This window comes from Microcaecilia unicolor, chromosome 3 (genome assembly GCF_901765095.1).
Source record: "Microcaecilia unicolor chromosome 3, aMicUni1.1, whole genome shotgun sequence".
Taxonomy (NCBI): Eukaryota; Metazoa; Chordata; class Amphibia; order Gymnophiona; family Siphonopidae; genus Microcaecilia; species Microcaecilia unicolor.
Genome location: NC_044033.1, coordinates 520,414,007 through 520,441,159, shown reverse-complemented (window position 1 = coordinate 520,441,159; position 27,153 = coordinate 520,414,007). Strand labels below are relative to the sequence as shown.

General features: G+C 47.7%; 1 protein-coding gene across 3 annotated transcripts in view; it reads left to right on the top strand.

Moving 5' to 3' along the window:
- HACE1 (HECT domain and ankyrin repeat containing E3 ubiquitin protein ligase 1) overlaps positions 1-27,153 on the top strand; it is a 279,223-nt gene that overhangs the window by 88,117 nt on the left and 163,953 nt on the right. For all 3 annotated transcript variants that reach the window (XM_030199163.1, XM_030199162.1, XM_030199161.1), the window contains exon 8: positions 8,387-8,483. In XM_030199163.1, the coding sequence (XP_030055023.1) occupies positions 8,387-8,483 (97 nt within the window). The remainder of the gene's footprint in view (positions 1-8,386; positions 8,484-27,153) is intronic.

Genomic DNA, 27,153 nt, shown 5'->3' with positions numbered 1-27,153 from the left:
AGTGGAGGAGTGGCCTAGTGGTTAGGGTGGTGGACTTTGGTCCTGGGGAACTGAGGAACTGAGTTGGATTCCCGCCACAGGCAGCTCCTTGTGACTGGGCAAGTCACTTAACCCTCCATTGCCCCATGTAAGCCACATTGAGCCTGCCATGAGTGGGAAAGCGCGGGGTACAAATGTAACAAAAAAATATATAAATAAATAAATTTAACTGCCGGCTTTGTCTCCATTTGAAACTTGAAGGAAGCCCCTGCAAAGTCCAAAGGCAAACGAGAGGTAACAGACGTATGTGTGTTTGAAGAAAACCAAAAGTGAAAACACACGTAGGTGCCTGTTCTTTTGCAGATACATATATGAACGTCACAAAACTTTGATGTGCCAAGTAGCTTTTGCGAGGCTCATATTTAGGGAGAGAAGAACAGGCACCGCTCTGTGCTGACACTTTCAATTTTTGGTTTGGACAAATTCGTGGAGGAAAAGTCCCTAAACCAGGGGGAAACCCCACTGCTTATCCCTGGGGTTAAGTAGGATGGAATCTTGCCAGATTTCTTGTGACCTGGACTGGCCTCCTTTGGTCTGATCTACTATGGCAGCTCTTACGTTCTTTGGAGTGCTTAATCTGTCCTTCATTGCAGTGGGCTTGCAGGATGATTCGTAGCCTTATCTTTTAGCGTTGGTAGTGCAGGAGCGTTTACATTTTTGTAAAAAGTTGGACATCCATCCTAGCAGTTCTCCATATGCTTTATGGTTAATGCTTGCTAATTGATGCTTGGTTTACAATAAATGTTAGATGTAGCTCACTTTGAAATGTAATGATAGGTGGGCTATAATTGAAATGAAATAGACTGGACACTGATTTGTCCAGTATTGCATTGATAACCCTCCTTTCCTTGGAATGAATTTTTTTTTTTGGTTACATTTGTACCCCGCGCTTTCCCACTCAATGCGGCTTACATATTGTATACAGGTACTTATTTGTACCTGGGGCAATGGAGGGTTAAGTGACTTGCCCAGAGTCACAAGGAGCTACCTGTGCCTGAAGTGGGAATCGAACTCAGTTCCTCAGTTCCCCAGGACCAAAGTCCACCACCCTAACCACTAGGCCACTCCTCCACTTGAGGTTCTACATGGAATGTTGCTATTCCACTAGCAACATTCCATGTAGAAGTCGGCCCTTGCAGATCACCAATGTGGCCGCGCAGGCTTCTGCTTCTGTGAGTCTGACGTCCTGCATGTACGTGCACGTGCAGGACGTCAGACTCACAGAAACAGAAGCCTGTGCAGCCTTCATGGAATGTTGGAATGTTGCTAGTGGAATAGCAACATTCCATGTAGAATCTCAAAGAGTAGCAACATTCCATGTAGCAACATTCCATGTAGAATCTCCAATAGTATCTATTTTATTTTTGTTACATTTGTACCCTGTTCTTTCCCACTCATGGCAGGCTCAATGCGGCTTACATGGGGCAATGGAGGGTTAAGTGACTTGCCCAGAGTCACGAGGAGCTGCCTGTGGGAATGGAACTCAGTTCCTCAGTTCCCCAGGACCAAAGTCCACCACCCTAACCACTACTGTTGCTACTATTTGAGATTCTACATGGAATGTTGCTATTCCACTAGCAACATTCCATGTAGAAGTCGGCCCTTGCAGATCACCAATGTGGCCGCGCAGGCTTCTGCTTCTGTGAGTCTGACGTCCTGCACGTACGTGCAGGGCGTCAGACTCACAGAAACAGAAGCCTGCGCAGCCTTCTACATGGAATGTTGCTAGTGGAATAGCAACATTCCATGTAGAATCTCCAATTGTAGCAACATTCCATGTAGAATCTCCAATAGTATCTATTTTATTTTTGTTACATTTGTACCCTGCGCTTTCCCACTCATGGCAGGGTCAATGTGGCTTACATGGGGCAATGGAGGGTTAAGTGACTTGCCCAGAGTCACAAGGAGCTGCCTGTGCCTGAAGTGGGAATCGAACTCAGTTCCTCAGGACCAAAGTCCACCACCCTAACCGCTAGGCCGCTCCTCCACTCCAATTCTCTTTCTCATTACCCTTTATTGCTCATCCCTTAACCAGTTACCCCATAGGGAGCTGCTCAGCTTGGTTATGACTTTCCTGCATGGAATAATGTGAAATGGTTCAGTGAAATTCATTTGCTGTACATCCAGCACCTGATCTGATTCTGTGATTTGTTTGATGTGCAGAGCTAGTGGTAACCAAGAATTCAAATATGCAAGAGTTACGCTGAAAGCAGGGCATATGGGGAATTAGGATGAAGAAACGGGGGGTGGGGGTATGTTTGAATTTTGGATTATGTTAGAACGTTCATATGCACATTTGCTCATAGCAAGAAGGAAAGCCCATCAGAAATAATTGTCATGGCGTGCCTGTGTTAGAATTCCAGGGAGGTGTGCGGGTGAGCTTGAACTGCTTTGAGTTGCGCTATGTCTAAGGAAGGTGTTACTGGCGGAAAAGAAATTCTTCCCTCGAGATGAAACATTTGATTAATATTTTGGATTGAGCAAATGAAGGACGTTTGTGATGTATTGCTTTCTTAATTAAATCCAAAATATTAATCAAATGTTTCATCTGGATGGAAGTATTTCTTTTCTGCCAGTAATACCTTCCTTAGACGTATTACAATTCCAAATACATCACAGACTTGTAGTGCTCGATGACCCCTGACAGAGGCACTGTGCCAAAACACAGTCATCGTTGGGTCATCAATAAAGTTTGCTTGGTTTGCTTCCTACACTCCTTCTTGTGGTCGTCTTCACTTCCTTTGATGTGACACAAATATAACATAACATGGTATGCTGTCAGGTATGATGGAGTGTTATGGTAGGTCTCTTATAACAGTGGACAGGATGGCTGGGTTACTCTCCACCAGCTAAAGACAAAATGGTTAAGGAGTGACCCTCAAAGGCAGTACAGCTTCTAAGGCCGACAGCTAAGAGACCATCTTAGCGTAGAAAATGTTGGTAAGCAGTAAGGAAGAGTGATGATCAGAGTTAGAATAGTGTAGACAGAGGCACATATAAGTACATAAGTAGTGCCATACTGGGAAAGACCAAAGGTCCATCTAGCCCAGCATCCTGTCACCGACAGTGGCCAATCCAGGTCAAGGGCACCTGGCACGCTCCCCAAACGTAAAAACATTCCAGACAAGTTATACCTAAAAATGCGGAATTTTTCCAAGTCCATTTAATAGCGGTCTATGGACTTGTCCTTTAGGAACCTATCTAACCCCTTTTTAAACTCCGTCAAGCTAACCGCCCGTACCACGTTCTCCGGCAACGAATTCCAGAGTCTAATTACACGTTGGGTGAAGAAAAATTTTCTCCGATTCGTTTTAAATTTACCACACTGTAGCTTCAACTCATGCCCTCTAGTCCTAGTATTTTTGGATAGCGTGAACAGTCGCTTCACATCCACCCGATCCATTCCACTCATTATTTTATACACTTCTATCATATCTCCCCTCAGCCGTCTCTTCTCCAAGCTGAAAAGCCCTAGCCTTCTCAGCCTCTCTTCATAGGAAAGTCGTCCCATCCCCACTATCATTTTCGTCGCCCTTCGCTGTACCTTTTCCAATTCTACTATATCTTTTTTGAGATACGGAGACCAGTACTGAACACAATACTCCAGGTGCGGTCGCACCATGGAGCGATACAACGGCATTATAACATCCGCACACCTGGACTCCATACCCTTCCTAATAACACCCAACATTCTATTCGCTTTCCTAGCCGCAGCAGCACACTGAGCAGAAGGTTTCAGCGTATCATCGACGACGACACCCAGATCCCTTTCTTGATCCGTAACTCCTAACGCGGAACCTTGCAAGACGTAGCTATAATTCGGGTTCCTCTTACCCACATGCATCACTTTGCACTTGTCAACATTGAACTTCATCTGCCACTTGCACGCCCATTCTCCCAGTCTCGCAAGGTCCTCCTGTAATCGTTCACATTCCTCCTGCGACTTGACGACCCTGAATAATTTTGTGTCATCGGCGAATTTAATTACCTCACTAGTTATTCCCATCTCTAGGTCATTTATAAATACATTAAAAAGCAACGGACCCAGCACAGACCCCTGCGGGACCCCACTAACTACCCTCCTCCACTGAGAATACTGGCCACGCAATCCTACTCTCTGCTTCCTATCTTTCAACCAGTTCTTAATCCATAATAATACCCTACCTCCGATTCCATGACTCTGCAATTTCTTCAGGAGTCTTTCGTGCGGCACTTTGTCAAACGCCTTCTGAAAATCCAGATATACAATATCAACCGGCTCCCCATTGTCCACATGTTTGCTTACCCCCTCAAAAAAATGCATTAGATTGGTGAGGCAAGACTTCCCTTCACTAAATCCATGCTGGGGAGACTGGATGGACCGGTGATCCTGGTCTGCTCATAAGTTGCCATAACCTCCATTTAGTAACATATAGTAAATGATTGTAGATAAAGACCTAAATGGTTCATCCAGTCTGCCCAACAAGTTAAACTCATTTTGCATGGTATGTGATATTTTATATGTATACGTGAGTTTGATTTGTCCTTGCCTTTCTCAGGGCGTAGACCGTAGAAGTCTGCCCAGCACTGTTTTTGAACTTTCTATATCTATATAACGGAAGGAATGGATCCTCAGAAGCTTATCGGAGATTGGGTGGCAGAGCTGGTGGTGGTAGGTGGGGGCTAGTGGTTGGGAGGCGGGGCTAGTGCTGGGCAGACTTCTACGGTCTGTGCCATGAAAATGGCAGATACAAATCAAGGTCAGTTATACACAAAAAGTAGCACATATGAGTTTACCTTGTTGGGCAGACTGGATGGGCCGTGCAGGTCTTTCTCTGCCGTCATCTACTATGTTACTATCCTGCTTATTTTCAAAGGAGAAGGCTGGCCATCTTCTGACGCAAATCGGGAGATGGCCGGCCTTCTCCTAAGGCCGGCCAAATCGGTATAATCGAAAGCTGATTTTGGCCGGCTTTAACTGCTTTCCGTCGCAGGGCCGGCCAGAGTTAAAGGGGCATGTCGGAAGTGTACCGAAGGCGGGACGGGGGCGTAGTTAAGAGATTGCCGGCCTCGGCCGATAATGGAAAAAAGAAGGCCGGCTCTGACAAGCATTTGGCCGACTTTACGTGGACCTTTTTTGTTCACGACCAAGCTTCAAAAATGTGCCCTAAATGACCAGATGACCACCGGAGGGAATCGGGGATGACCTCCCCTTACTCCCCCAGTGGTCACCAACCCCCTCCCACCCTAAAAAAAAAAAATTAATAAACATATTTTTGCCAGCCTCAAATGTCATACCCAGCTCCATGACAGCAGTATGCAGGTCCCTGGAGCAGTTTTTAGTGGGTGCAGTGCACTTCAGGCAGGTGGACCCAGGCCCATCCCCCCCTACCTGTTACACTTGTGGTGGTAAATGGGAGCCCTCCAAAACTCACCTGAAACCCACTGTACCCACATGTAGGTGCCCCCCATTACTCTTTAAGGGCTATGGTAGTGTTATACAGTTGTGGGTAGTGGGTTTTGGGGGGGCTCAGCACCCAAGGTAAAGGAGGTATGCACCTGGGATCAATTTGTGAAGTCCACTGCAGTGCCCCCTAGGGTGCCCGATTGGTGTCCTGGCATGTGAGGGGGACCAGTGCACTACAAATGCTGGCTCCTCCCACGACCAAATGCCTTGGATTTGGCCGGGTTTGAGATGGCCGGCATTAGTTTCCATTATCGGCGAAAACCAATGCTGACCATCTCTATTGCTGGTGATCTCTAAGGGTGTCCCAAATGTTGAGATTTGACCGGCCCTGACCGTATTATCGAAACGAAAGATGGCCGGCCATCTTGTTTCGATTATAGAGTCGTGTACGCCGCTTGACAGGGATGGCGTTAGTGATGGCCGCCCTTATAGATGGCTGCGATTATGCCCCTCCACGTTACTATTCAGTTACGATCAGGGCGTAGACCATAGAAGTCTGCCCAGCACCGGTTTTGTTTCCCAATTACCGGCGTTGCCACCCAATCTACGCTAAGATTCCATGGATCCATTCCTTCTAAACAGGATTCCTTTGTGTTTATCTCACGCAAGTTTGAATTCCATTAGCGTTTTCATCTCCACCACCTCCCATGGGAGGGCATTCCACATATCCACCACCCTCTCCGTGAAAGAAATGCGTCCTGACATTACTCCTGAGTCTGCCCCCCCCTTGCAGTGTACTAGTAAAAGTACACTGCCGTAGATAAATATAATATGCTGTATAACCTTTAAAGATTAAAACCTTTGCCTAAGGGGCAAATGTGTGTTTTGCTCATGCACAATATTAATGGCACATTTGTGTAAAACGACTTTAGAGTACCTCAGTGAGTGCCTCAGTCTATTTTGTTGCAAGGCCTTTAATACACGAGTTGCTGGCCTCTGGGAAAGTAGCTGAAGTTATAGCATGAGTTAGATCTCCTTGACCTAAAGTGATCCGTTGGCTTCACTGAACAGCAGTTGCACAACTAAAAAATATATTTATGTGCCGAATCCTAAGGCTTTGTTTAATGTTTCCTGGGAGTATATGTAATGGTTGTTTGGAATGTTACTAATTACAGGGTTATCGAGGTCGCTTGCATGAGTCTTCTCTGTGTGATTTCTTTACAGACGGACCGACGAATGGTTAAATACTCCCAAACTGTGATCTGGTAGCTTCGGGCTTGAACTATTGTACCATCCTGATGATTTAAGAAGGGGGATAATAAGCCCACGCTGCCTGCCCTGGGTCCCTGGGGAAAGAAGCACACGGTTGCCCAGCTGACAACACTTTATGTAGATTGCTTTGGTTTTCGTATCAACAGATATGACTGTTTGTACCCTTTATGGAGCCTGGGGTGCAGTTGTTGTTGTTATTTTCAAAATTAAAATGTGACTTTGCAGATTTGGTGTGTGTGGGGGCAGTAGTGCATGATCATAAATCTCTCTTTAAAGTAGCTCTTTATCCTAGAAGGTCAGGAGTGTTGGACTCCTATTTCAAGGATTGTGTCCTTCACATTGAGAGCTTGGCACAGGATATAGGAAACATTTAAGATTTGGGAAAATTTAGCTTCCAAAATGTGCAAAACAACCTTAAAAGCCTGTTTGTTTGCCCAAGGATTCAGTTTGTTGAAGTGGGGACAAAATTCCCCCAAAATAACATCATCTAAAGAAAGTCTTTTGTAAAGGGTGACCCTTCTTTATATTTAGCATTCCTCAGAGCTCATCGTGTTTCAAGGGGGATGGGGTAGAACCAAAAGATTATCTGTCCTGCACCTGATCTTAGAGCAGTCAAGAGTTTAGTGCCCTGGAAATTATTTCAAATAGAAGACAAGTGTCCCTATAGCAGTGATCCCCAAACCTGGTCTTGGGGACACCTCAGCCAAGTCTGGCTTTCAGGATTTTTACAATGAATATGCATGAGACATATTTGCATTCAGATCTGTCTCATGAATAATCATGACATGATGTTGCATATTATCAGAACGGAAGTTCCTGTTTTTGCGCTTAGTGCCGAAATGTGGCTGGATCTCCTGAAGAAGTAGTAATGAAACACGGCCTGTGTTGAGATCTGTGGACCATTATTGATATGTGTGAGATTCTAACACTGGTGTAAGAAGAACTTGATAGATGATCTGGTTCGGTGTGGAATCATTGGTTTCAAAGGACACTGACTTATCAAGAGGATATTGGAAAATTTCCTTTATTTATCAACGGACATATAACTGACACTCGTTTTTGGATTAGACGTGTGAATATACAAACATCTCTTCATTTGGAAGGACAAAAAAAGATAAGTCAATTGACTATGAGTATGTTGTACAAAGTTACGGGATATGTGAAAAAATCTTTAGAGTGCCAAAGTTGTTAAATATCTTACTCCAGTGGTTTGTTTAATCTCCACTAATTAAGTAGGAATATATGTTTAAATTGAATAAAGTTATGCTTTTTGGTATAATAGTAATGTTTTAATTTGGATGTGTAAGTTTAGGTTATAATAGAGAGAATGAATAATCATTGTGGATATCCTGAAAACCTGACTGGCTGGAATGTCGCTAGGACTAGGTTTGGGAAGCACCGCCCTACAGAACAGGCTTACTACCGGTGTTATTCAGCTGCCGAAATGGAAATGCTTCCGGGACACTGGTTTATTGTGATGTCTCATAAGCTGATTTGTAAACTGTGCTATTAAGAATACAGACCAAGCCACACTCTAACATTCTGTCACAGATGAGAAGTTGCAAAATAATAAATAATAATTATTTATTGTAAACTGTGTAGATTCCACTGAGGTGTGTAGTACATCAAATTAAAAAGTGATGATCAATTGCAGTTTACATGTGTTTTTTTTTTTTTAATTTCATCTAGCCACGGCCAAAGGGACACAGCTCAGATCCTTCTGTCACGAGGTGCCAAGTATCTACCGGACAAGAATGGAGTCACACCACTGGATCTCTGCGTACAGGTACTGCTTTCCCCCTCCTTGAGTTAGGGTTAGGACTGGCAAATTCGTGGGTGGGGGCAAGGGAGGAACCCTGAAGGACAGCAACAATATCTGGGGATGTCAAGTTATGGTTTTGGCAGAACCAACATTGTCTTAAACTATTCAATACAATAAAAATACCCATAAAGTAGTTTTTAAAAAAAATGTATTGAAAATTTTCTGGGGGAAGCAAAATGACAGAGGCTAGTGGCACCTGATAGATTAGCCATTTTATTGAGACCCTTATCCTCGAACACTCATGCTTCAGTAAACTGGACCTGCACAGGGCCGCTGAGAGGGTGGGGGGGGGGGGCGCAAGATTCCCCCCGGGACCGGCCGTGATCACGTCCCAACAGGAGCAGGAGAGAGAAAACTCCGGTGCCAGGCCCCCCCCCCCCCTTTAGAAGCTGGGAAGGAGCAGACACAGGGCTTCGGGGCCTCTGGTTTGGCTGGCGGGGGTCCCCAAGCCCCACCAGCAGAAGGGAAAGGGGGGAAAGGGAAATGGGACTTGATATACTGCCTTTCTGAGGTATTTTGCAACTACATTCAAAGCGGTTTACACATATTCAGGTACTTATTTTGTACCAGGGGCAATGAAGGGTTAAGTGACTTGTCCACAGTTACAAGGAGCTGCAGTGGGAATTGAACCCAGTTCCCCAGAATCAGAATCTGCTGCACTAACCACTAGGCTACTCCTCCACTCATTCCACCAATAAGAGCCAACCTCACCAGTGATGTCACAATGGCTTGATTGCCCGATACTTGGCTCACTTCTGATATTGTGATGTCATAAGGGAAAGGGGGGAAAGGGAAAGGGGACTTGATATACCGCCTTTCTGAGGTTTTTGCAACTACATTCAAAGTGGTTTACATATATTCAGGTACTTATTTTGTACCAGGGGCAATGGAGGGTTAAGTGACTTGCCCAGAGTCACAAGGAGCTGCAGTGGGAATTGAACTCAGTTCCCCAGGATCAAAGTCCACTGCACTAACCACTAGGCTACTCCTCCACAAGAAGAAGAATGGATGATGACTAATCACAAGGAATAACGGTGATATTTGTACACTGGTAACAAAAGGAAGACAGACTTAGTGGTTTTTAAAAAAAAGAACATAATGCTGGCTAATGTACATCAGAAATAATTACAACAAGAGAGATTCTTATGTAGCAGAGTGGACTCAGAAAAGTAGAAGAGTAAAGAAGGGAGGGTGTCATTTGTAGTCGAATAAAAATGTAGCCAGATATTTCTGTAATAAGAGGTGTTATATGTATATGTTATCTCTGTATCTCTTTGAGGGGAAGAGTGATATTGTAATGTATATGGTGTGTAGTACAGTGGCGTAGCAAGGGGGGGGGGGGGGGGGGCGGGAGGGGCGGTCCGCCCCGGGTGTCAGCTCAGGAGGGGGGTGCTCCCTGCCAGCTCCCCCCCTCGGTGCATCGACACCCCCCCCGACCAGCTCCCGCACCCTACCTTTAAAACGAATATCGGAATCCGAGGCGAGGCGCAGCGCCTTGCGCCTGCCCTGCACGTAAAAGAAATGTGGACCGTCGGGCCTTCCCTCGCTCTATCTGTCCCGCCCTCCACTGACGCAACTTCCTATTTCCGCAAGGGCGGGACAGACAGAGCGAGAGAAGGCCCGACGGTCCACATTTCTTTTACGTGCAGGTCAGGTGCGAGGGGCTGCGCCTCGCCTCGGATTCCGACATTCTTTTTAAAGGTAGGGTGCGGGAGCTGGACGGGAGGGAGGGGGGTGTCGATGCGCCGGGGAGGGGGATGTCATCGTGCTGCACCGGGGGGGAGGGGGTGCAACGGCGAACCGCCCCGCCCTGGGCGGCAGCCCCCCCCTGCTACGCCACTGGTGTAGTATAAGTGTATAAGGTTATGAGAGAATGTGTGAGTGAGATATGAAGGATTAGAAGAACCTGGTAAATTCCAATTACTAGTTTTGTAAAAATATTTTGATACTAATAAAGAATTTATAGCAGGAATATATGTAGTTACTCTGTATAGGGACATTTGTAACTAGATTGAAATACAGGGTTCTCATTTAGGGATACAGTTTATAATGAATACAGATGAGATAGATCTCAGTGCAATGGAGGTAAAATGCATTCAGATCTATGTCATGCGCATTCATTAGGGATTTCCTGAAAACCTGACCTGTCTGTGGCTCTTGAGGAGGACCGAATAACATTTAAAATTTGCGCTCTGGTGCATAAAATTCTCTATGGTGAAGCTCCTGCGTATATGGACACCCTTGTCAGCTTACCACCTCGAAACTCTCACAGATCAGCTCGCTTGTACTTAAATCTGCATTACCCAATCTATAGTGGCCTCGTATAAAACCACCTACGCCTCCACCTTTTCCTTTTCCTATATTAGCGCACAACGGTGGAATGGTCTACCTAAATTTGTGAAAATTACCCCTGATCATCCGACCTTCAAAAAATATCTTAAGACCTTCTTATTTGGAAAAGCTTACGCTCAAGACCCGCCCCGCATCTCTTCCTTTTGAATTCAATTTCTTTTTACTACTACTACTACTACTACTATTTAGCATTTCTATAGCGCTACAAGGCGTACGCAGCGCTGCACAAACATAGAAGAAAGACAGTCCCTGCTCAAAGAGCTTACAATCTAATAGACAAAAAATAAAGTAAGCAAATCAATTAATGTGTAGAGGAAAGAGGAGAGGAGGGTAGGTGGAGGCGAGTGGATACAAGTGGTTACGAGTCAAAAGCAATGTTAAAGAGGTGGGCTTTCAGTCTAGATTTAAAGGTGGCCAAGGATGGGGCAAGACGTAGGGGCTCAGGAAGTTTATTCCAGGCGTAGGGTGCAGCGAGACAGAAGGCGCAAAGTCTGGAGTTGGCAGTAGTGGAGAAGGGAACAGATAAGAAGGATTTATCCATGGAGCGGAGTGCACGGGAAGGGGTGTAGGGAAGGACGAGTGTGGAGAGATACTGGGGAGCAGCAGAGTGAGTACATTTATAGGTTAGTAGAAGAAGTTTGAACAGGATGCGAAAACGGATAGGGAGCCTGTGAAGGGTCTTGAGGAGAGGGGTAGTATGAGTAAAGCGACCCTGGCGGAAGACGAGACGGGCAGCAGAGTTTTGAACCGACTGGAGAGGGGAGAGGTGACTAAGTGGGAGGCCAGCAAGAAGCAGATTGCAGTAGTCTAAGCGAGAGGTGACAAGGGTGTGGATGAGGGATTTCCCCACCTTTGCTATTACTCTCTAGTCTCTTTCACTTCAATGTCGTTGACTGTTTGTTGTAGAATTGATGTATGATTACTGTAAGCCACATTGAGCCTGCCTGTGGGTGGGAAAATGTGGGATATAAATGCTATAAATAAATAAATTTATGGAACCCTGCTTTAGGATCTGAATCTGACTTACTGCTTATTTCTAAGTCAGAGCTCCTAGCTCCAGTCTATGAGAATTGCAAAAACAAAGACTCTGGTTTCTTTCAGTGTACTCAGGCTGTGCGTTGGGGGTATCCTGAAAAGCAGGGCCTAGCTGTGAGACCCTTCTGGAGAAGATGCTTTAAAGCAGTGCTTCTCGTCCTGGAGGACCACCAGCTAGTCGAGTTTTCAGGATATCCTTAGTGAATACGCATCAGACAGGTTTGTTTATAATGCAGGTGACAGGTATGCAAATCTGTCTCATTCATAATCATTGGGAACATCCTGAAAACCTGGCCCTTAAAGCATGGAACACCTGCCTCTGACAGAGCTGTGTAAAATTCATGGTGACGGCAAGTGTATCGTGTAGAAGTGGAAGTGACTGGCAAGGGCATAGAGTGCAGAGCAGGTGATTCCACGGGAGGTGGTGGATTTGTGGAATTCCCTCCCGCAGGAGGTGGTGGAGATGAAAACGGTAATGGAATTCAAGCGTGCGTGGGATAAACACAAAGGAATCCTGTTTAGAAGGAACGGATCCGCGGAATCTTAGCGGAGATTAGGTGGCGACGCCGGTAATTGAGAAACAAAACCGGTGCTGGGCAGACTTCTTCGGTCTGTGCCCTGAGAATGGCAAGGACAAATTAAACTTGGGTGTAAAGTATCACAAACCATGTAAAATGAGTTTCTCTTGTTCGGCAGACTGGATGAACCATTCAGGTCTTTATCTGCCGTCATTTACTATGTTAAGGCTTTTGGTTAGGATTGGAGAAAAAGCATTAGTTCCTCTCACTATGAATGGCTTCACTGCAGAGCTAACATGTGTGGCTGGTGTTATAATGCAATCTATCATGCCCAGGATGTTAAAAAAATGGAAGCGGTGCAAAGAAAAGCTACGAGGATGGTATGGGATTTACGTTCCAAGACGTATTAAGAGAGGCTTGCTGACCTGAACATGTACACCCTGGAGGAAAGGAGGAACAGGGGTGATATGATACAGACGTTCAAATATTTGAAAGGTATTAATCTGCAAACAAATCTTTTCCGGAGATGGGAAGGCGGTAGAACGAGAGGACATGAAATGAGATTGAAGGGGGGCAGACTCAGGAAAGATGTCAGGAAGTATTTTTTCACGGAGAGGGTGGTGGATGCTTGGAATGCCCTCCCGCGGGAGGTGGTGGAGATGAAAACAGTAACGGAATTCAAACATGCGTGGGATAAACATAAAGGAATCCTGTGCAGAAGAAAGGGATCCTCAGGAGCTTAGCCTAGAATGGGTGGCAGAGCTGGTGGTTGGGAGGCGGAGCTAGTGTGGGCAGACATATACGGTCTGTGCTGGGGCTGGTGGTTGGGAGGGGGGACTAGTGCTGGGCAGACTTATACGGTCTGTGCCAGAGCCGGTGGTGGGTGGCAGGGATAGTGCTGGGCAGACTTATACGGTCTGTGCCAGAGCTGGTGGTTGGGAGGCGGGGTTGGTGGTTGGGAGGCGGGGATAGGGCTGGCCAGACTTATACGGTCTGTGCACTGAAGAGGACAGTACAAATAAAAAAGTAGCACATATGAATTTATCTTCTTGGGCAGACTGGATGGACCGTGCAGGTCTTTTTCTGCCGTCATCTACTATGTTACTATGTTACTATCATGCCCAGTCATTTGCTTGATACTCTATCAGCTCCCCGGGATTTTCCTTTCCAGTGGTCTACTTATGGGTCTAGGCAGTATATAAATACATACATAAATAAACATTTTTTAAAAATGGAGTTTATTCTGTAGATGAGGGCTAATAGAACAGATGATGTTCCAGTCTGTCCAAATGATTACAATGAATGCCAGTAAACACGAGGCATAAGAGATGACAGAGGGATTTCTGACATCCACTGGTGTAAAGTCTGCAAACTATCTGTCACCACTTTAAGAGAAATGATTCCTCATTTCTGTGGTGGTCAAAATAGGGAACATTTTGCCGTGGCTGTAACACTTCAAAAGGAAATTACTCATATGTTTTTGGAGGAAAAAATCATCATGGGTCTGATGATGAGTCTAATAAAAATTGCTGATCGAGCAGCTTAAATTGTGGGAAGGGATTTTTTATTTTTTTTTTGGTTCATTTTCCTTCAGACTTGGCTAGAGATGTGCAGTTGTTTTGCATTCGGAGAAAACAGCTGGGTTGTTAGAAGAAGGGCAGGAAGCCATAGGTTTCAGGCATTAATTATTCCTAGCCAACTTTTCAACAGTGTGAAATGGCCTTAGCTAGAATTTCTAATGTTAACCATGGAGACATCTATACAGAGGGCTTGTAGCCCCTGGGGAGGAGGGGGGGGGGGGGGGGGTTACGCTTAGTACCAAAGTTAAGTCCCATAAATCTCTTGCAAACGTAGTATGGATCCTCTGATGAGGGAAGGATTTACCTTCCAGGTTCAAGGTGTTTACCAGAAAACAATTTCCAGGAGACGCTGCACACAGTATTTGGCATTTCAAAATAAGAGTATTTATTGGGAGAATTTATTCAGTGCAAAACAGTTTGCAGATTTTAGCAGTTTTACTTGCACCTTTCACAGGAAAGAGTTATAGGCAGAATAATGACTTTGGATACTTGCATGCACACTTTCCTGGGATACCCTCATTTTCCTTCTTTGACTGTAGCTTCCACCTGCAGTACTGCTGGACTACCTGATTCTCTGAGGGACCCTTCTTGTACTTTTTACCTCAAATGCTTAAGTCTCTCCTCTGAACTTCTTTGGACTCCTAGACCAGAGCATCAGTTTAACCCCTCTATATGGATAGACACCAGTCACACTTCTTACCGCCCCAGTCAAAATTTTTGTTCTTCAAGGAGCTCAAATTAGGTTTCTCCTTTCTCACGGAAGACAGACCCAGAATGAGAGACTAGACCAGCTGCTTTTAGTGAAATACCAGAAGCGCTACCACGGGGACTTTACTGTGTGAGCCATGGCAGGAAACTAGAGGCAGGCTTCCTCCCTCTCTAGCTTGCTTCTCAGACTGAGACAGGAGACTGACAACCTCCCAGGGTTGCCAGGTGGAAAATATTTTTCCAGCCTAAAGGAGCCCAAAATCCAGCCCAAAACCCGCCCAAACTCAAACCCCGCCCCTGACACCCCCGCCCCCGCGTCATCAACCCCGCCCCCGCTGTCATCGGCCCCGCCTTCCCCGTCACTAACCCCGCCTTCCCCGTCACTAACCCCGCCTCCCACGTCACTAACCACGCCTCCCACGTCACTAACCCCGCCCAAAAACGTCACTAACCCCGCCCACCGCGGCCGAAAAAGCCACCTAAAAAAACCGCCCGAAGCACAAAAACCAGCCCAAAAAACCGCAACCCGCCGCGGGCAAAAATTTCCCGCGGCGGGTCGCGGAAAACCGCCCAATTGGGCGGTAAAACCGCCCACCTGGCAACACTGCAACCTCCTCTTCCAAACCCCTTGAATGGAATATTCTCTGGCTTTTTAGTCCAGTATATTGGACTGTACCACTGTAGTTACTCCTAGAGGGGAGTGTCATAGCAGATAGCTCAGTCTGTTCACTTGACAACCACAATATATATTGACCCTTTACATGCGCATTTTTGTAACCCAAATATGAAACCCAAGTTTTAAATAATTTGACACTTATTGTAGGCTCCATGGTACAGTGAATATAGTTTCCATTCTGACATACAAACTCACTAAATGAACTGATGCCATCTACTATAATAAAACTCACCCTCAACGTTCTGAGGACACTGACGTCAGTGAAGCCAAGCCCTGACTTCCTTCATAAAGGTTCGAAGGTTCGTGGTGGTGAAGCCACCAAAATCGCTCCGGGCCCCGCCCTCGAGGGCGGAGCAATGGCAGAACAACGAAAGGGGGAGGGAGGGAGGCGGGGTGGAAATCGCTCCGGGCCCCGCCCTTGCGTCAAACGTCATGACGTTGGGGGCGGAGCAATGGCAGAACAACGAAGGGGTTGGCCAGGGAGGGAGGGGGGATGGTGACGAAAACCTTGCTAGCGCCCGTTTCATTTGCTCTTAAACGGGCCTCTTTTACTAGTATTCAATAAGACATTGTGTAGCTTATTATCTGGTTGTCTTGAGTGCATGGTTACCTATGTACCGACTGAGGGGGGCAATTTTTTCAAACTTTTTCAACATGGAAAGCATGTTTTCTCCAAGGACAAGCAGGCCATACTCACACGTGGGTGATGTCATCCATGTCACCTGGTACAGATCTTAAACAAACTAATACAGCTTTAAGAGCATACACAGTGTCCCCACCGCACATGCATGAGTGCCTTCCCCTCTGCCGTGAGAACGTGGAACTATCAATCTCTTCTCATCCGCAGTGAGGAGCGAATTCGATTGTCCCGCGCTTCTCAAAGCATCTGGTGCATGACAATTGTTTTCCCTTCGGGATTTTTTCCCCTGATTTTTTTGTTTTGTTTTCCTTGGAAAAGTTACTCTCCCTTCCTGTAGTGTTTTAGTTCGATTTTTCCCACTTTTAAGTTTTCTTTATTTTTGACGCGATTAGAAGGCCCTCTTAGGCTTGAGCTCCAGTCGATTGTTTGTCCCTCGCTTTTTCTACCCCTTTTTCAGTTACCATCGAGGTGTAACCGGTGCAATAGGACCATCTCTTGCAAAGACACTCGTTCTTGGTGTGTTCGTGTTTGGGCCTGAACATACCCCTTCCAGCTGTGTTCTTTGCCTTCGTATGAAGGGCAAGAAGCATCAGCATCAATCTTTCTCAATGCATGGTGTCGAGAGCTCCGGGGCACTGAGGATTTCGGTCCCCAAGTAGTATCAGTGCCAGGAGGACTGCTCCACCTTCAAACAGGAGGTGGCAGTGTGTGGGTCTCCACTCAACCAGGACAAGGCACCTGTCTCAACCCCTGCAGTTCAGAAGTCTGTCTCTGAACTGAGACCCCATCCTTTCCCGTTGGTTTCACTTGATGAGCGCATCCGGGTCATGCTCCTTGAGCTCTTGGTGGAGTTTTTACAACAGTGTGCATTGGCGCCTGGGGTGCTTGCACCAGCTGTGCCCCTTGCTGCTGCCCTGCAAGGTCCTCAGCCTGCGATGAGGTCTCCGACGCCGGTGTTGTGTGCTGTCCGTGTTGGCACCGCCTCAAAGTCAGTGGAGGAAGTTTCGCTGGAGTCGAGGATGGAACCCACATCTCGATGCCCTTCTTGAGTTCATGGCTCCTCTGTTTTGAGGTAGGCTCAGCCTTGGCCCTCCCATGAGGAGTATTTTGCTGAATCTGATGAGGATCCACTGTGCTTCTCGGAGGAGAAGTCCTATGGTATCTCATCTGACCCCTCCCCTCCACAGAAAAGGAGGAAGTCCCCACCTGAGTGCCTTTCCTTCCCAGGTTTTGTATGGGAAATGGAAGCTGCAGTTCCCAGGGCTGAGATGTTGAAGGTCCTGAACTATGAATCTCCTCCCAGAGAGGCTCCAGACGGTCCTCTTTCACTGGATCCTGAAAGATGTTCAGGTGAAGAACTGGGAGTCCCCTCTGTCAGTTCCTATCCTGCCCAAGAAGAAAGACACCATGTATTAGATCCAGATTTCCCCAGGGTTTGACAAGCTTCAGTTGTCTCATCGTTCCTTGGAGTGGAATCCATGCTCAAAGGTGCCATGAGTTCTAGAAACTATGCTTCAGCAGCACCCCGTGGCAGAGAAGCTAGAACCCTGAATTATTTTGGCAGAATTCTTTTGTCTCTCTATGTCAATTGTTCAGTGCTGCGTGCGTCTGGTAGCGCTATATAAATGCTAATAGTAGTAATATGCATCATGCCTCTATGCTCATCTTCTGCATACAATGTTACCAGCTTTACATGAGCCTTGGTGCGCAATATGTCTGATTTGGTGGATTGTCTCCCACAGGAGCAGGCTGAATCTCTTTGCCAGTTGGTCAAGCAGCAGAAGGCATGTAGAAAGTTCTTGGCCAGGGCACCTGTGACCCCTTTTATGTGACGTCCAGGATCTGTGCCCAGAGTATAGTGATGTGCAGACTTTCATGGATGCATGTCTCTGACTTGGACACTGCGGTCCAGCAGAGGTTGGCAAATGCCATGTGTTGGGGAGATAACCTTTTTAGAGACAAGATGGAGGAGGTTGCTGACCTCATCAAGGAACACACCGACACCAATCACACACTCTACTGCCGGACGTTTTCTGCACCTTACTACTACTACTACTACTTAACATTTCTAGAGCGCTACTAGGGTTACGCAGCGCTGTACAGTTTAACAAAGAAGGAGGTTTTGGGGTAAGTCAAAGAGGGGTCCCTACTACGGTCAGAGATGTAGGTACGCTCCATCTCGCCAGCCTCAGCAGGCACATCCCCAGCACACTCGTTCTCGTCAACAGCATGCACCCAAGGCCCATCCAGCTCCCCAGTCAAAGCCAGGGATGAGCTTTTGACTTGCTCCAGCAGAGCATAGCCGCAGTAAAAGTAACTGTCCTGTTTGGGGAGAAGCTGAATTTTTTCCAAGAGAGGTGGCCTCTTGTAACCTCTGACCAGTGGGTTCTTCAAATAGTTTGTCTCGGTTATGCCCTGCATTGGCATCAAAGACCAACAAATTGCCCACCTGGAGCATCTCACTTCAGCTCTCAGAACAAGCAGGTACTTGCAGAGGAATTTTCCCTTCTAAAGGCCCATGTGTTTGAGCCCTATTCCACCAGGGGAAAAAGGGCAGGAATTTCTTCCAGGTAGTTCCGTGTGCCCAAGAAAACAAGGGGGATGCATCCCATCCTAGACCTAAGGGCCCTGAACAAATTCCTGGTGGAAGAAAAGTTTAGGATGGTTTCCATTGGGACCCTTCTCCTCATGATTCAAGAAAACAATTGGCTATGCTCTCTGGATTTAAAGGATGCTTACACTTACATCCCGATACTTTCAGGTCACAGGAAATCTCTTTGATTTCCACCAGTTTTACATGTTTCCTTTTGGCCTCATGTCATCTTCCAATATTTTCACTAAGAGGCATATTTTCAAAGCACTTAGCCTTCCAAAGTTCCATAGAAACCTATGGAACTTTGGAAGGCTAAGTGCTTTGAAAATATGCCTCTAAGTGTCTTGCAGTAGTCGAAGTGTCACTACGCAGACCGGGAGTCCATGTGTTCCCCTAGCTGAATGATTGGCTGGTGAAGAGCACATCGAAGGACAGTGCTCAGGAGTTCATGCAGAAAACTATTCAGGTGTTGGAGGTACTAGGGTTCGTTTTAAACTACTCCCAAGTCCCATCTCCATCCCGTTCAGCAATTTGATTCATTGGAGCAGTGCTAGATACACGGCAGGCACGGGCTTTTCTCCCTGTGCCGAGGGCGGACACTCCTATCGCTCTTGCCACTCAGGTACAAGCCAGCCAGTAGGTCACAGCTCAAAAGATGTTGAGATTGTTAGGCCACATGACTTCCACTGTCCATGTCATGTCTTCACATGAGAACTGCTCAGTGGATCCTAGCTTCCCAGTGGTGCCAAGCCTCAGGGAACCTAGCAGATATAATCTGACTAACACCAGCGCTGCGTATGCCTTGTAGCGCTATATAAATGATAAGTAGTAGTAGTAGTAGTTCAGTCTTGGCTTTGCTGGACAATTCAGGCCAAGTTGACTGTGAAACTTCCATTCCTAATTCCTCAGCCCCAGAAGGTGCTGATAACGGATGCATCCTGCCTGGGGTAGGGAGCTCATGTGGATGGGCTTCACACCCAGGGTGCTTGGTCAGCTCAGGAGTCAGATCTTCAGATCAACCTCCTGGAGTATGGGCAATCTGGAACAGTTTAAAGGTTTTCAGAGATTAGCTGTCCAACGAAATTGTACTCATTCAAACAGACAATCAGGTTGCAATGTACTACACCAGCAAGCGGGGGGGTGGGGGGTGGGGGGGCGTACTAGATCACGCCCACTGTGTCAGGAGGCTGTCCAGATGTGGCACTGGGCAGTCCAGCATGGGTTGCTCTTCAAGATCACTTACCTGGTGGGCAAATCCAACAGCCTGGCCGAAAGACTGAGCAGAGTCATGCAACTGCCAGTTGTCACTCAACCTGGGCTTTGCCTGTGAAGTCTTTTGAGTGTGGGGCACCCCCTCAATGGTTCTATTTGCCACTGAATTCAGTTCTGTTCCAGATTCCAGACCCACGAGAAACTAACATTGGATGCCTTCCTTCTTCATTGTGGGATTGGTCTTTTGTATGTGTATCCTCCCATCCCTCTTGTGGGGAAGACTTTACTGAAACTCGAGTAACACCGTGATCCTGATTGCTCCATACTGGCCCAGGCAGATCTGGTTCCCTCTTCTTCTGCAGTTCTCCGAAGAACCTTGAAGATTGGAGTATTTTCTGACCCTCATCACGCAGAACGAGGGATCTCTTCTACATCCCAACCTCCAGTCTCTGGCCCTCACAGCCTGTCTCCAGGGTCTTGCTGGCTTCTAGCAAGTGTTCCACAAAGAGGTGTTACTCTTTCAAATTGAGGAGGTTTGCCATCTGGTGTGAGGGCAAAGCCCCAGATTCTCTTTCTTGCTCTACACAGGCCCTGCTTGAATACCTTCTACACCTCTTTGAGCAGGGCTGTGCCAACCCAGTAAGCGAGGTAAGCACGGCAGGAGGGCGCCATCCTCTGGGGGGCGCCCCGCCACACCATGCTTACCTCGCCCTCCCGCTCCCATGTCCCAACTGCCCGCCCTTTTCTCCCCCCCAACAAGATCCCTTTTAAATTTACCTCCGTCCGGCAGCGAAGGCGCAGCGTCAGTGAAGGAGGCGGCGCTCCCGACGTCTCTACTAGTCTTCCCTTCGCTCAGTGTTCCGCCGCCTTCTGACGTCAAGGAAATTACGTCAGAAGAAGGCGGGACATTGAGCGAAGGGAAGACTAGTAGAGACGTCGGGAGCGCCGCCTCCTTCACTGATGCTGCGCCTTCGCTGCCGGATGGAGGTAAATTTAAAAGGGATCTTGGGGGGGGGGGGAGAAGAGGGCGGGCAGTTGGGACATGGGAGCGGGAGGGCAGGGGAGAGAGGAGCGTGGATGGGAGGGCAGCGATCATTTTCATGGGGGGGAGGACCCGCGCACGCGCCAACTGTTCGTCTGCGGGGGGGGGGGCGCTGGGGGCGCCAACTGATCTTCTGCAGGGGGGCGCCACAGACCCTTGGCACGGCCCTGTCTTTGTGTGGTCTCAAGACCAACTCTATAAGAGTTCACCTTAGTGCGATTAGTGCTTACCATCACCGTGTAGAGGGTAGGCCCATCTCTGGATAGCCTCTAGTTGTTTGTTTCATGAGAGGTTTGTTTTTGTGAGAGCCTCCTGTCAGACCTCCGCCTGTGTCTTGGGTCCTCAACGTCATCCTCACACAGCTGGTGAAAGCTGGATTCCTGAAATACTTGACCTGGAACGTCTTGTTTTTGATGGCTGTTATTTCATCTCACAGGGTCAGAGCCTCAGGCCCTAGTGATGGATCCACCTTATACTAAATTTCATCATAACAGAGTAGTTCTCTGCACGCACCCTAAGTTCCTGCCTAAGGTGGTTTTGGAGTTCCATCTGAACAAGTTGATCATTCTTCTAATATTCTTTTCCAAACTTCATGCCCATACTGGTGAAAGCGTACCTCATGCCTTGGACTACAAATGAGCATTAGACTTACTTGGAGTGGACTAGGCTCTACAGACAGTCCACCTAAGTTTTTGTTTCTTTTTGATCCCAACAGGTTGGGGGTAGCCATCGGGAAACTTCCAGTTGGCTGGCAGATTGCTTTTCATTCACTTATCTCCAGGCTGGGTTGACTCTTGAGAGTCATGTCAAGGCTTACAATGTTAGTTCCATGGCTGCGTCGGTAGCCCACTTAAGGTTGGCCTCCATTGAAGAAATTTGCAAGGCTGTGATATGCTCATCAGTCCACACATTCACATCTCACTACTGCCTTGAATAGAATCCCAACATGATAGTCAGTTTGGACAGACAGTTCTGCATAATTTGTTTGGGGTCTAGAATCCAACTTTACCCCCCTAGGCCCATTTGTTCTGTTTCAGGCTGCACTCTCACCCAGTAGTATATTCAGGTTGATCGGTATTTTGCCTCGCCATTGCAAGGCACAGTTGACCAATGGTTATTGTTTTCAGTGAGCCTGGTAGCTAGTGATTCCCACATGTGAGAATATGGCCTGCTTGTCCTCAGAGAAAGTGAAGCTACTTACCTGTAGCAGGTATTCGAGGACAGTAGTACATTAATTCTCACATACCCTTCTACCTCCCCTTGGAGTTCATTCCATGCTATGTTATAGTACTGATGGTCCTGCGCTCTCGTGATAGGCGGAAAGGCACTCACACATGCATGGTGGTGACACTGCGTGTGCTTTTAAAGCTGTATTAGCTTGTTAAGCTCCGCACTGGGCGACGTGTACGATGTCACCCACATGTGAGAATGAATGGCCTGCTGTCCTTGGAGAATACCTGCTACAGGTAAGTATCTTCACTTTAACTTTGGAAAAGGACTCTTGTAAAATTGTAGATAAAAATTAAGTGGAGATGTGAGGTACACATTTTTTTTTTATAAAACATGTGAGTTCACATGCATATATACGTGTTTTGAAATAGTTTAAAATTTCTATGTGGGACTTTGTGCCTGTGCTGCCTTTATCAAATAGATGGTTTTTTTGGGGGGTTTTTTTTTAGAAAATTGACATACACACCTTGTTATAAAATTCTCCCCGCATGCGCTTACTTTACACTTCTTTGTGATGATGTCCGTACAAAAGTACACCTGGAAGGAAGGCTGTAGCTGAAAGAAGCCTTATTAAATAGATGATAAAGACTGGCAGACAACCCAGCTTCCTTGTAAAGTAGCTGCTTCCTGGTCCTTTAGTAATAAACCAGGCAGCAGAAATATCCTGAGGTATGGTTAGGTTTTATGTTCTAGTGGTCGTTATCTGTTTGGAGGACTTGGGAAGATAAATAAAACAGGACCGAGCATTATAAGGTCATTTGAAAAACGTTTCAAAACATGTCATAACATCAGAGAGCTGCAAATCAGGGTTGATACCAATTCTCACCTGTTACTTCAGTTTGCTTCTTTTTAATGCTGCACTGAGGAAAGTGTGGTGTGGAATGCCTGGGCATGGAAGCTTCGGCTCTCATGAGAAACATTACGGAAACCAGCCACAAGTGTTTAAAGACATGTAAGGCACTACTAGGTAGGCAGGAATTAATAGCCACATTGCTTTGCTCGGAGGGTTTTCCTTCCCTGATATACCCAGGCCTGGAAGCAACAGCAGATACCTGACCCAGAAAGAATCATTGCAATTATGGAAACATTTGTTTTCAGGGGGATTTCCCTTTCATGTTATAAGACCTAAAGAATTGCTTCAAGGGTCTAGCCCTACTTCTTGAAATAGTCCTGTATGCTCTTTTTAGTTAATTCTTCATATCACAATTCTTCATATGAGGAGAGACTTGCTGAACTAAACATGTATACTCCGGAGGAAAGGAGAAACAGGGGTGATATGATACAGACGTTCAAATATTTGAAAGGTATTAATCCGCAAACGAACCTTTTCTGGAGATGGGAAGGCGGTAGAACGAGAGGACATGAAATGAGATTGAAGGGGGGCAGACTCAAGAAAAATGTCAGGAAGTATTTTTTCACGGAGAGAGTAGTGGATGCTTGGAATGCCCTCCCGCGGGAGGTGGTGGAAATGAAAACGGTAACGGAATTCAAACATGCGTGGGATAAGCATAAAGGAATCCTGTGCAGAAGGAATGGATCCTCAGGAGCTTAGTTGAGATCGGGAGGCGGGGCTGGTGGTTGGGAGGCGGGGATAGTGCTGGGCAGACTTATACGGTCTGTGCCAGAGCCGGTGGTGGGAGGCAGGGATAGTGCTGGGCAGACTTATACGATCTGTGCCAGAGCCGGTGGTGGGAGGTGGGACTGGTGGTTGGGAGGCAGGGATAGTGCTGGGCAGACTTATACGATCTGTGCCAGAGCCGGTGGTGGGAGGTGGGACTGGTGGTTGGGAGGCGGGGATAGTGCTGGACAGACTTTACGGTCTGTGCCAGAGGCGGTGGTTGGGAGGTGGGGCTGGTGGTTGGGAGGCGGGGATAGTGCTGGGCAGACTTCTACGATCTGTGCCAGAGCTGGTGGTGGGAGGTGGGACTGGTGGTTGGGAGGCAGGGATAGTGCTGGGCAGACTTCTACGATCTGTGCCAGAGCCGGTGGTTGGGAGGTGGGGCTGGTGGTTGGGAGGCGGGGATAGTGCTGGGCAGACTTCTACGATCTGTGCCAGAGCTGGTGGTGGGAGGTGGGACTGGTGGTTGGGAGGCAGGGATAGTGCTGGGCAGACTTCTACGATCTGTGCCAGAGCCGGTGATTGGGAGGCGGGGCTGGTGGTTGGGAGGCGGGGATAGTGCTGGGCAGACTTATACGGTCTGTGCCAGAGCCGGTGGTTGGGAGGCAGGGATAGTGCTGGGCAGACTTATACGGTCTGTGCCAGAGCCGGTGGTGGGAGGCAGGGATAGTGCTGGGCAGACTTATACGATCTGTGCCAGAGCCGGTGGTGGGAGGTGGGACTGGTGGTTGGGAGGCGGGGATAGTGCTGGGCAGACTTCTACGATCTGTGCCAGAGCCGGTGGTTGGGAGGTGGGGCTGGTGGTTGGGAGGCGGGGATAGTGCTGGGCAGACTTATACGGTCTGTGCCCTGAAGAGCACAGGTACAAGTCAAAGTAGGGTATACACAAAAAGCTGCAAATATGAGTTATCTTGTTGGGCAGACTGGATGGACCATGCAGGTAATTTTCTGCCGTCATCTACTATGTTACTATGTTACAAAGCATAGCTCCATACCGATATAGTTTCTTAATAGCCAGAATGAATATAAATATCTGCTGTTTGTGTTTAACGATTAGTATTGATTGATGGTACCCTACTTAGAACGATTGTTAGCTAGGTGGACTATAAATCAAATCATTAAATGAAATGATCTCTTTTCCCATCCCTTTTCTGTTTTGTCGTGTTCTTTTCCCTCATCTTTTTGAAAGCTCAGGAAAACTTTTAAAAAGCCTGGAACGTCCGGAGATGAGCAAGTTGCCTCTATTTTTCCACTTATAAAAGTTTCTAAATAAACAGAGCTTGTTGCGTAAGTTGAAGCTGACTGCAGAGGGCTTGCCAGGCTTCTTCATGTTTCTTATCCTCTGGACAAAATGACATTTTCTCACAAATTATTTATTTTTTGCTAACCCATCAAAATCACACTTCCATATCATCAAGCTGATCAATCCATAGACTGGTGGGTTGTGTCCATCTACCAGCAGGTGGAGATAGAGAGCAAACTTTTGCCTCCCTATATGTGGTCATGTGCTGCCGGAAACTCCTCAGTATGTTCTCTATCTCAGCAGGTGGTGGTCACACACAGCAGCAGCTCTGGCTAGGCCTCCAAGCCTAATTTTTAGGTTTTGTTGAGTGCCTGGGGTTGAGGGCTCTTTTGAGCAAGTGCAAACCTGGTGGTGCCAGGTCCCTCCTTTTCTCCCCCCTCCCGCTGGCTCCGTTAAAACAAAAAAAAAATAAAAATTTTTGAACGTCCTTAAAGGCGTTTATTTCGACGTTTATTTAAACGTTCATTGCAGCTACTCACTGGGACACCAGTTCGTTACAGCTCGGAGCGGCAAGCAGGTAATTTTTACCTTTTTATAGCGGGCAGGGGGTTCCCCGATTCTTCTCCTCGTGGCATATGGCGTCGGAGGGCGAGGGCGCAAAGGGTCGCTCCCCGGATCGCTTGAGCGCTTCTAGAGGGGATGCGGGGGTCTTACAGCCTGATTCGCCCTTGTTGGGTGACAGTTTCGTGACCGATGAATGTTCCGGTCCTTCCTCCGGCGTGGCGGTTTTTCCCGCCATAAACGCCCATCCCCCGCTCCTCGCCTCCGCCATCTTGGCCGGCCACGCGGCTCGGACGGCTTCTTCGGGGCCGCCCTTGAGGTTGGAGACATTAATGCCATGAACGCCCTTAATTTGGGCGAGGGCACAAAGCGGCTAAAGTAAGCGCCGCTCTTCCCGCGCGGCTCCTTCGCGGAGTGTCGCGCCGGACGCCATTTTGGATGCGCAGCATGTTTCTCCCCCGCTCTTGCGAGCGCTGGTTGAGGGTGCGTCTAGGGCTGTTGCCCAGGCTGCGGAAGTGCACAGTCTGGGGGGTTTCTCCCCCGAGTTTGTTTTGCTGCTGCATCAGGCTTTCCTCATGCACAACGCTGCCCCTGCTCCCTCTTCTGATAAAGAGGTTGAGGTTCCCAGAGGTAAACGCCCTCGGGTTGATTTCCAGGCCTTGGAGGACTGTGTCTCCTCCGATGTAGATGAGGGCAGCGTGTCTGAGGTCTCCCAACGGTCCTTTGCGGATTCCTTGGAGGAGACGGATCCCCGCTCGGATGGAGCGGATGACCCCTCTGCAGCGCGTTTAGCCCAGAGGATTTGCCCAACCTGTTAGTGCAGGCCTTGGGCATTTTGAAGATTTCCTCTCCGGAGGACGTCTCTCCCTCAGCCCCTGTTGGCTCTGCCATTATGCTGGGGACGAAGCGCCCGCCTAGAACCTTCCACGTGCATGATGCCATGCACACCTTAATTTCGGCTCAATGGGATGTCCCGAAAGCGAGCCTCAAGGTGGCTAGGGCTATGTCCCGCCTCTATCCTTTACCTGAAAGTGAACGTGAGGCCTATCTGTGGCCTACTGTGGATTCTTTAATCACTGTGGTGACTAAGAAAACGGCTTTGCCGGTGGAAGGTGGCACGGCCCTAAAGGACGCCCAAGACAGAAGATTGGAGGCGGCCTTAAGGTCGTCCTTTGAGGCAACTGCTTTAAGTTTGCAGGCCTCGGTTTGCGGTTCCTATGTGGCCAGGGCGTGCCTGACTATGGTGCAGCGGGCTTCCCCCTCGGATCATTCCTTGAGGGTTGATTGGCCGGCCCTGGAATCGGGCCTAGCCTATTTGGCAGACTTGCTGTATGATGTCTTGAGAGCCTCAGCTAAAGGCATTGCTCAGACAGTCTCTGCGCGGCGGTGGCTTTGGCTGAAACATTGGTCTGCTGACCACGCCTCTAAATCCCGCCTGGCTAGATTGCCTTTTAAAGGCAAGCTGCTCTTTGGGGTCGAGCTGGACAAAATCGTGACCGATCTCGGCACGTCTAAGGGCAGAAGTTACCAGAGGTCAGGGCTCGGGCTAGTACTCGTCCCGGTACCTCCAGAGGACGGTTTCAGGAAGCCCGTCGGTACCGCCCGGGCAGGTCGGGCTCCTCTGCC